Source organism: Nicotiana sylvestris, chromosome 11 (assembly GCF_000393655.2).
Source record: "Nicotiana sylvestris chromosome 11, ASM39365v2, whole genome shotgun sequence".
In the NCBI taxonomy this organism is placed as follows: domain Eukaryota; kingdom Viridiplantae; phylum Streptophyta; class Magnoliopsida; order Solanales; family Solanaceae; genus Nicotiana; species Nicotiana sylvestris.
Window position 1 is genome coordinate 98,985,493 of NC_091067.1, and position 10,882 is coordinate 98,996,374.

General features: G+C 35.4%; 1 protein-coding gene across 2 annotated transcripts; it reads left to right on the forward strand.

Moving 5' to 3' along the window:
* Positions 1-1,473: 1,473 nt before the first annotated feature.
* Positions 1,474-8,916, forward strand: LOC104214244 (uncharacterized). 2 transcript variants are annotated; one of them, XM_070162433.1, is made up of 20 exons: positions 1,474-1,845; positions 2,999-3,036; positions 3,122-3,144; positions 4,015-4,121; positions 4,203-4,254; positions 4,330-4,414; positions 5,557-5,647; positions 5,900-5,944; positions 6,042-6,077; positions 6,182-6,249; positions 6,338-6,400; positions 6,507-6,562; positions 6,655-6,728; positions 6,844-6,936; positions 7,019-7,120; positions 7,317-7,397; positions 7,479-7,567; positions 7,666-7,681; positions 8,230-8,340; positions 8,537-8,916. In XM_070162433.1, the coding sequence occupies exons 1-20, from the start codon at positions 1,726-1,728 to the stop codon at positions 8,639-8,641; spliced, it is 1,455 nt and encodes a 484-aa protein (XP_070018534.1). In that variant the 5' UTR covers positions 1,474-1,725; the 3' UTR covers positions 8,642-8,916. The 2 variants fall into 2 exon arrangements, with proteins under 2 accessions (XP_070018534.1, XP_070018535.1); XM_070162434.1 differs by lacking the exon at positions 5,900-5,944 and having other exon boundaries at positions 1,476-1,845.
* Positions 8,917-10,882: the final 1,966 nt, after the last annotated feature.

The following is a 10,882-nucleotide window of genomic DNA, read 5'->3' on the forward strand; positions in this document are numbered from 1 at the left end:
AAAATTTAAAGTGTTTCTGATTGAGGTAGATTGTCAAAGATGTAGTTTATATCCTTGAGTGCTATTACAAAGATCTTAGTAGACAGTCAAACATTATTCCGTTGAAGTTAAAAAAAGAAAAAAGTATTGAAAAATCGTGAGGGTACCATGAGCCATGTTTCCATGGTTCCTCATGACATCTGGTTTATAAATATTTTTATTATTAAATCATTATTACTTAGATGTATATTTTGATCTCAATAATCACTTGTGGTTTGATATAAATATCTTGGGACCACCATATCACTACCAGAACACTCAATTTTCAACTGCCATCAGTAAAACAAGAACCATAGAGTCCTTTTCTTGTAGCGTCAATCAACCACATCGATCATTTCGTTCTCCCACGACTTTGCTTTCTTTTTTCAGTTTATCTTGACCAATACGCAAATATAGAGAAGTTTTAGTTGTATGAGACTCCTTCTTGTCTCACAAATTTGTGGATTCCAATCCTACACTTCTGAGTTCACAAAATTGTGAGACAAAAAAGTTACCTCATGAGACACAAAGTAAAATTTTCCCGCGAACATCCCTTCCAATGATCCCAAATCTTTTGCTTCCTTATTCCAAGTCATTATTTCTGTCAGCTCCTTTTTCATTTTGTTCTAGTTTTCCCTAATTATAGCATGAGTTTTCTTCCTTGATTTTGAGAGAAGGAAAGAGTTTTATATTCACCACTCATTGATTTAATTAATTGCGTTGCATGTGGCCCATTTAAGAGAGAAATACTCTTGATAAAAACAAAAACTCATTCTTAGAACTCGAATTCTTAGAAAATTCATCCTGTTTCTGCCTTTGTAACTCAAACTTCTTATTTCATCGTTGAATAACTACTGGAACAACCTGTTATGCAGAAATAAACTAAAAGAGTAACAATATGAAAATATGAGTAAATTATTTATAGGAAAAACAAGAAAACTTTTCTTATTTCTTTAAGTGTATCCGGTATGACTTATGAGGTCTCGATTAACTAGATAAACACTAAAAGGATGTCATAAATATGAAATTACTCATTTTGTATTATAAAAATGAAAACTTGTGAGAGTTATGAATATGAAAGTGTAGGAGTTGTTCTTCTCGGAGGCATAAATACCACAAATTAATATATTCATAACCACCCATTATTATGGTTCGAGTCACTAAAGGAGCAATAGCTCCAACAAATAGGGATCAAAGAGGATTCAAAGGGGAGAGAAATAAAAAAAGCTTTAAAATAAAATAAAATGAAGAGCTCGGGTTTGAGACTTAATTATGTGAAAATTGATGGAAAACACTTTTACTTTAGCAAGTCTTATGTGATATAAATTCAAATTAGTCGGAAATTCATGCAGGTATTGAACGGAGAGAAAAGAATTCATAGCAGAACCATCCCTTTGTTGTCATTTGAAATGCATTGTCTAACACGAAAATACAAAAGAAAAAGTAAATAAAGTCGAGGTTCTAGCACGCTCTTCCGCCGCGCGTAGACTAAGAAATTTATTTTATTTGGCGGCATCACTTCACCACCACTGCAAATATTCCTGTACCTGACGCCTTTCCCTCTCCACTCTCCCCGCCTATAAAAGCAAGCAGAAACGCTAACACAACCAAATTCTCTCAATCGAAACCTTTACACTAAGAACCAAAGTACTATCTCCGGAATTCTCCAGAAGTTTCTACAACAGTATATACCTGAAACAGCTACCAATGGGAGATTGTAGCAACGATGACTTCCGGACCTACACCTCCGCCACTTCTTTCGTCGACGATCGGCGATTCTCCAAACACGTTCATGACAATGTCCACGGCAACATCTATCTCGATCGTGTACGGTTTCTAACTCTGCTTTGCATGCTCTAATTCTTATCAAAATCGGAGTTCGTTTTTGCTTATCAGAAATTTTAGTTCATTTTTACTCTTTTTTGCTTTCGAAATGAACAAATTTGTTTCGGCAATTTAAGTTTCCTTTTCCTGTTTAAGTTGAAATTTCATAACATATGCTTTCTAATTCCGTTATTCTGCTTTGCATGTTATGATCGTGTTTGCTTTTCAGCACGTTAATTTCTGCTCTTTTTGCTTTTGAAATTAGGTAATTGACTTTATAATTTGAATCTAGAAAGGTTAAGTTTCAAAGCCTATACTTTCTGATTCCGTTATTCTTCTTCGCATGTTGTAATGCTTATCAAAATCGGAGTACGTGTTTGCTTTTCAGAATACTTATATTTACTTCTTCTATTTTTGCTTGATTTGATAATTTTATATTTCCTGTTCGAGCGTGAAGTTTCGTAGCGTATGGTTTATAACTCTGTTGTAATGCTTTGCACGCTGTTGTTGTTTCCGAACACGGTGTATATCTTTGTTTTTTCTAAAAGTATACTTAATTTATGCTTTTCAATTGATTCGATGATTTGAAGTGTTTTGCTTTTTAGAAAAAAATTTAAATTATAGTATTAAATATTTTTTTGGCTTCAATTGAAGATATTGAATCGATGATTTGAAGTGTTTCTCTATTCAAGTTCCGTGGCTTATAGTTGGTTGTATGCTATGCGTGTACGCGGAAATATGTGTAGTAGTTTGTAAAGAAGGAAACACTTTCCTTTTCTGGTTAGAAAACAGAGGAGCCGCTGATAGTCAAGTCTCTATTTGGGCCTATAAACGGCTAATGTTACCATGCTTAGCGTAGCAAGGCATATGGAATAGGGGCTAAATATGTTTTTTATTTTATTTATTTCTCGCTAAATATGATTACGACTAGTGTGACTATCTCTTTTCATAGTCGTAGACACTTATAGGTAATTATTTTTTGAGCAATAGTTTTTTCTTCACAAAAAGCTGAAAATAGAGTTTGTTAAAGTAACATAGAGTATATATATGCATGCATGATATATGGTTTCCCTGATATATGCACTTAATTGATTAAGATATCAGGTTTACTATATTCTTAGTAAAATTTAACAACATTTCTGCTCTTTAATTGCAGCTATCTCTGAAGTTCATTGACACCGAACAATTTCAGAGGCAAGCTTAATTTGTTTTCTCCTGCTCCAGATATTTTTGATTGGCTGGAAATAATTCCAATTGTGCTTTCTTGTGTATGTTACAGGCTTCGTGATTTGAAGCAGCTAGGTAAGCATATTCTTTATTTCTTTTATTCGTTTTAAGTTTTTTTTGTGCATTCGTAAGGCTGATTAGAAAACTCTCTAATGTTTAGGATAATGATTACCGGTGAAATTAAGTTTTTAAAGATTTGCAAATGTACATCTTTCAGGCTTGTACAATAGAATTGGTTGTGTGCTTACATTTTGTGTTTCAAACGGTTGTTGAACAAATTGCCGCTGGTGTATCCACTTTATGTCCTTCTATATTAGGGATTCTTAATAGGTTTCTAAGTATCTGGTATGATAAATTAGCTAAACTTGACTTTCATGGACAATTAGCCGCATGATGGTGTGGGCATCTGGACTACCATTAGCTTGACTCTCTGACTTTGTTATTTTAGTGTCAACTTGCACTTATTTTGAAAGGACAAATTCTTCCGAAGAATATTTTTTTTCAGAGAAAGGCTAAAATAAAGTAAGAAACAAGATTTCTATAGATGGTGCCGTGCACCATCAACTATCATGTGTTTTAGACGACTTCATCTTGTCGTCATCTATTTTTGCACATCATAACTGCAAGTTGTCTTTTACTAACCTTCTTTTAGGAAAGGCGGATAGCTAAGTTCTGGTATATTATCAATTAAAGTTACTGTTAGCAATTTGGTTCTTTTGGGTTAACAAATGTCACTTTGATCAAATTGTAAAGCCACTAAACTTATAAAGGAAGATTTGTTTTTTGTTCTGTGTTGATGTTCATATCCGATATAAGTAATGTGGTTAGAACATTTTCAGGAAGTTTATGCGCTCTCTATCATTTGTGAACTTTTTATTTTCGTGGCTTTACCATCATTTGGGACATAAACTTGTAATTTTGACTCTGTCGCAATTTCTCTCCTAGGTCTTACATACATGGTCTATCCTGGGGCTGTGCACTCTCGATTTGAGCATTCCCTAGGGGTCTATTGGCTGGCCAGTGATGCTGTAAACAGACTTAGGACCTGTCAAGTAGGACTATATCCTAATGGCATAATTTACATTATCCCTATATTTGATAAGATCTTTTTGATGGACATGCCATGGCTGTAGGGACGGGAGCTTGGCATTGAATCTTTTGATGTACAGACCGTGAAACTTGCTGGTGAGCGAAATATACCAACTAGGTTTCATTTTTCTCAACAGCATCTGGCCATTGTTCTTACTTGAGTTCATTTAGGATTACTACATGATGTGGGTCACGGGCCATTCAGTCACATGTTTGAGCGTGAATTTCTTCCTCGGGTTCGTGACGGCCTTAAGTGGTAATTGTTAATTAAAACTTATTCTCTCATTTTCATCAGTCAGAACTCAAAGATTTGATACAATGAACTTTATTCTACATTTATCATGATACGACTACTTCAATATATAATTCTCTTCAATTTGTTAAAAAAGAGAACTCCTATAGTGCTCCCCTAAGGAGATATTTGGTTCGGTTGGGACTATAAGTATTTCCTAGAACTCTTATACTTGTTGTGCATCAATGCATGATTATGGTGTTTTATTCTTCTACCAATCTGTGCCCTCTCTTCCATCTTGAGTGAAAATACTCTGTCCTCTCATCCAAAAATTAGTCAATGACTGAAGGAGTCTGTTTGACATTGCCACAACAATCACTGTATTCATGGGTTATCCTTTATAAACACCCCCCCCTTCCCCCCCCCCCCCCCGGGATTATTGCGGTATTTCTGACTTCAAAAGAATTCCATAACTAATGTAAGATTTGACATTTATGAACGGTCATCCATATTTCAAAGCAGTGTGTATGGTATGCTTATTTATGTACAAGTGCGATTCTTTTTCTCTTTGTTGCTATGATAAGAAGACTGACAACGCCACTCTTTCACTTTTCTTGGTTTACCGTAACTTTATACTACCCCCTGTATATGTTTGGAGCTGTCAATGTATCTTTTCAAACATATGACAACTTGTACTATGAGCAGCAGATAGATTGAGCATGATTATCTGTGACTCATACGGTCTTGTGAGTTCTTTTTTCGTTGTGGAAAGATCAGTCGATGAATGTTCTCACTGGCAACATTTCCATAATTTCATTTGATTCTCTTCCAAAGTTTAGGTGAACCAGAGATCATCTGAATTAGTCATTCAAAGATTTCTCCTCCCATGTTTTGGAGCCTCTTAACAGATCTTGTTTAAAATTTCTTTATATTTCTTTTTTGATTCTCTTCTGCATGGCAATGCTACTTTTTAACCAGTCATAAATCAGCTGTCACTTTATATGTATGGTCAATTTTTTGTGTATCTAATTTAGCTTCTTTCTATCTCATGCACAGTTTTCTGTTAAGTATAAACTGATGCAGGCTCCCAGGGTTGAATTAGATTTGTAGTCTTTATCTTAGTCAACTCTTCTAACTACATACTGGAATTAATTAAAAAATTTCAGGTCCCACGAAGATATGTCTTTGAAGATGATAGACTACATTGTTGATGAGCATGGCATTGATATTGATTCTGACTGTCTGAAGAAAGTGAAGGTCAAATGAATATTTTATCTCATGATGCGTTTTTACATTAAAATTTAATGCACTCTTAGATCAGATATTCTCTCCCCATAAAGATGCAATCTCAGCACTAAAAAATTTCAGACTAGGATAAATTGCCCCAAGGTTGTCCTTCTTCATGGCATAATTTACTACGGGTTTGGAATTTTTTCTTGAGCTGTGCCTTGTGCTTTCAAAATTATATTATGTAAGACTGACAAATTTCATGTTGTTTATTGTTTCAAGATCTTTATTTTCAGTTTGTTGTGGAACTTTATTTTGGATTCAAGGGTAGTTCTCCTTTCCAGCTCCATCTTTGACTTTCCTTTGAATCGTATTAGATCTTTTTTCTTTGAATGATATTAAAACTCTTTTCTTTTCTACACAGGAAATGATAGTTGCTTCTGAGGAAGGTAATTCAGTGGTAAGTATTCTGATGGGAAGATTTGAGTGAATATGTTCCAATGCTAAAATTGCTATGATATGAAAACAGTACTGAATCTTTTTGCTTCATGACATACTATATAGAGCTCGAAGGAGAAGCAGTTCTTGTATGACATTGTTGCTAATGGGCGAAATGGAATAGATGTTGACAAGTAACTGGCCCCCTCCCCTTTTACTTTCTTCAGATGAAACTTAAATTATGCACTTGCAGCTGCATTACATGAATCAATCTTTTTGCAGATTCGATTACATAGAGCGTGACACCAGAGCTTGTGGTCTTGGGTGCAATTTTCAGTTCCAGAGGCATGATCTTCATATTCTATTTGGTCCTTTTCTGTAAAACTGAAGAATTTGTCCCAAATCATTACTAACTATGGAAAAGACAATACTATCTTTTCGTTACTTGCAGGCTACTGGAAACAATGCGTGTTATAGACAATGAAATATGTTATCGCGCGAAGGAATGTTAGTACTCTTGAAACTATTATGTTACATGAAAGAGGAACATCTCCAGATATATAAACAGTTTTTACATTACCTTTGATGAATTTTGTTAGATCTTACAATCCACAAGCTATTTTCCACACGTGCTGATTTGCATCGTACGGTTTATATGCATCCAAAAGTGAAGGTGCAAAGAATTTTACTTAACTGGGTTCTTTATTTCAAAAAGTTTCCACTTTCTACTGCATAAATTTCATTACGAGTGCTTCCTTTCTTTTCTTTTTTCATCTTATAATTTTTAGGCAATAGAGCTCATGGTTGTAGATGCCTTGATAAAAGCCAATGACCATCTTCAAATTGCTTCGTACATAGACGAACTGGCTCAATACTGGATGGTTGGATAATCTTTTCACTGATACAACGCAAAATACCATGCCTGTCTGAAGTTTAAACCATTGGTTAATTAATAATGTGCAGTTAGATGATACAATAGTCAAAAGAATTGAAACTTCTACTGATCAAGAGCTAGAGGAATCCAGAAATCTGATTCGTCGAATTTGGAGGAGGGATATATACCAGGTATCTATTACAAAGGCAGAGAGTCCAGAGTCATAATTCTAGTTGGAAAACATCTACAGCTTCAAGTTATTTCCTATTATACATGACCTAATGATCTTGTTATTCTCGTTCTTAAAAAGTTGAATGATATCAACTATCAAGCCATTTAAAGCAAGGAAACAATATCTAAAATATTTCTGTATCAATATTCTGACAGTTCTGTAATGAGTTTGCTGTGCCCAAGGAGAAGCTGGAGCATTTCAAGAATGTGACAGCTCAAGATATAACTTGTTCCCAGGTCCTTCAGATAACTCTAATGGCCTCTTTTGCTTACCTGATAGTAATGAACATTCCCTCATAGAGTAGCTTTTTTGGCCAGAATTCTGATGCTCATTTGAATGAGGAAGATGTCATTGTTACTAATGTCAAAATTGATTTGGCTAGTGGAAGGAATAATCCATTGGAAAGGTAATTTTAGATCTGTTACTGCTGCTGACGATCTCATGTTTGTGTGATGACTAAACTGCTTTTCTTTTCCTCTGTTCATGTGCTCCATTCTCGTCCAGGATCAGCTTCTTCCAGGTATTATAATATCCTTTGCCTCGTATGCTTTAAAGAAATTGGCACATTAAAATAGATAAACAAATAAATTCTTTCAGGTTTACTTAACTTCTTTCCCTGAACTTACGGAGATGGAAATTTGAGTTAATATGAACAAGTTTTAGTGAATGCTCTTTGTCAATGTTCTCCGACAGTTAGAAATTAACCTTGTAATATAATGGTATTCTTCATGCTAGTTATAGAATATCCTTTGCAACTATCAATTAAATTTGCCTAGATTGCCCAGCGATTTTGTTGAGCTATACTGAACTACTGAAAACACTGATGTGTATCAGTTAAATGGAAGAGGCTGTATAGCACAGAAATTAAACTTCCTTAGTACCTTAGCAGGATAAACCCCGTCGGTTAACTCTGGAAAGTTCTTATCTCTGGTTCTCAAAAGGTCAATTCAAAATCTCATTCCCCTTGAGATGTTGTCTGGAAAAGATGTCACTTTTATATGGTAGTTTTCTTTTTTTGGGGGACATGTCATTTTTCCTCCCGCTTCTCTACTGTGTTACTGTTTACAGGATTACGATAGCTTTGAGAAATTCCCCATAAAGGATGACCGCATCAGTCACTTGTTGCCTGCATGTTACCAGGATATGATTGTTAGAGTTTATACCAGGAAATCTGAACTGGTCAGTGAGATACAACCCACATTCCTTTTACTTTGTGCCTATTTTACTTTCTACTACCTGCTTCTCTGTCTCAAGCAGACAAGCACACTTCAAACCTCCATTTCCCTTAGAAGTGGGAAAAGAATCACATTTAAAAGTAAAAAAAAATCATACTGAGTACTGTATATGCTTTTGTAATGTTGGTAACATCTTACAGGTAGAAGCTGTTTCTGAAGCATTCGAGAATTTTCAGATGAAGACTTACGGGAAGAAAACACAAGTACATGCAACTCCTGAAAAGAAGAAACGCCTGAAGTACTAGGATCAATGAAAATGGCTTTTGTTGGCTTCTAGCCAGATGTACATACTCGGTATACACATGAACAGTAGATTGTCACTTTCCTCTGATATGAGAAGGTATAGATGTAAAGTCCGTGAATATGGTTAAACTGATATCACTCTGGTTGATCTTGTTAGTCTAGCTGCATGAAGTCTGATCCTGCAAGTATAGGTTCTATAATGGCATCGGTAGAATGATGTTAAGTCACATGTAAAGAATAAAGATTGGTACCAAATAAAGGGTAGTCCTTTCGCCAATGGTGCATAAGCTCCTGTGAATTCTTTTGCAAGGTTTGATTGAATGAATTCACTGCTTGCTCACATTGCCTATTGCCGATGGGCTTGTAACCAAAAGGTATCTCAGTGGCAGCCTTAGCCTCAAGTAGGGGTGGCAAATGGGCGGGTCGGGACGGATATGAGTGGGTCAAAACGGATAAATTATCCGACCCGACCCGTATTTGAGACGGATAAAAACGGGTTTATCCGGCGGATAATATGAATATTCATATTATCCATGGCTTCTTAAATATAATCACTTATGAGAGAACTAATAATTTTCCAAACTTGAGGAACTCCAATTTGAGGCTTTACAAATGTAAAAGTTAGAACACATTAGTTATCCATTTGGTTAACCATTTTCTAAGTGGATAATATGGTTCTTTATTCATATTCGACCCGTTTTTAAATGGTTCACTATGCAACCCATTTTTTAATGGATAATTATTATTTTTAACCATTTTGTCACCTTGATCTAGCCTCAAGTTGTATTAATGTGCTGAGTTTGATAAAAGCCAAAATAGAGACAGTATTTTACCTGAAATTGTTGATCTCCACGTTAGACTATCAAATTTTTTTCTTTCCTTCAAACTTCTTAAGTGCCTTACGAGTTTCATAGAGCACTTGCAATGGAGAGATTTTTAGAGTGACAGATGGGAGAAAGAGTTTCCTTGTTTCTATGAAAATGGAATGATAAACAGTTACCTGGAGAAAGAAAATGAATTACACATCTGAGTAACAATAGTAGAAAGCAACAGACAATCCTGCGAATTATAATATATCATGTATGCGTTCAATCAGTACAGATACTTGGTAAATACAAAATAGGGGGATACCTTTCCTAAAAGCAATTGTATCATTCAAACTACTATATTATGAAGTTTAATAAAATAAGCAAAGAATAAATTATAAACTGAAACTACTTCAGCACATAATCAATTATAAACTGAAACTATTTCAGCATCTCGGGTTTCCTCGTGGGATTTGTATATCGGGAGAGTAGAGAGACCTTCAACCTTCTCCTTTCCTCACCTTTACATTGCTTGTGCATGACGATTGAAACCAAACCTGAGAAAGATTGATGGCCAAGTACAGGTTCTGTGAGATCTCAACCATAGACATGTGAATTTTGCAGGACTAAAGTCAATGACTCGATGCAAACAAATCATGGACCAGGATAAGTCAGTAAGCCTCTAGTTGAATGTGTAGGGCTACCCCTTAAGAAAGAACCATATCGCTATAATCCTATGCATTAAGGGAAGGTCCAAGTTTTGCCCATCAGCTTTTAACTACGATTTAAAATTAACCTCAAGTTGAGCTCGATTAGGGCGGAGCTAGGATTTTTATTAAGGGGTGTTAATGTCACGACCCAGATTTTCCACCCTCGGGAGTCGCGATGGTGCCTACTCAAGAAAGCTAAGCAAGCCAACTATTCCGATTAATTTACCCTTTTCATTTTTAACCTTTTAGCAATTGCAAGTTAACATATTATACACAGCGGAAATAATAATGCGGAAGAACGAGATTTGACAATTAAGCTAATACCAATACGAATCCATAAACATAAATTACCCAGAACTGGTGTCACAATCTCGTTCTTCTGCATTATTATTTCCGCTGTGTATAATATGTTAATTGCAATTGTTAAAAGGTTAAAAATGAAAAGGGTAAATTAATAGGAATAATTGGCTTGCCTAACTTTCTCGAGTAGGCACCATCACGACTCCCGATGGTGAAAAATTCGGGTCGTGACAAGTTGGTATCAGAGCTCTAGGTTGCGTAGGTCTCACCATTAACGGATAAGCTTGGTTGAGTCTGAGGGATCAGTACAGAGACGTCTGTGCTTATCCCCTAGAGGCTACAGAGTTAGGAACAGTTTCACTTCTATTCTTCTCTATCGTACGATTTGGTTTCTCAATGCTAATTGAACTTCTACTCTGTTCTTCGC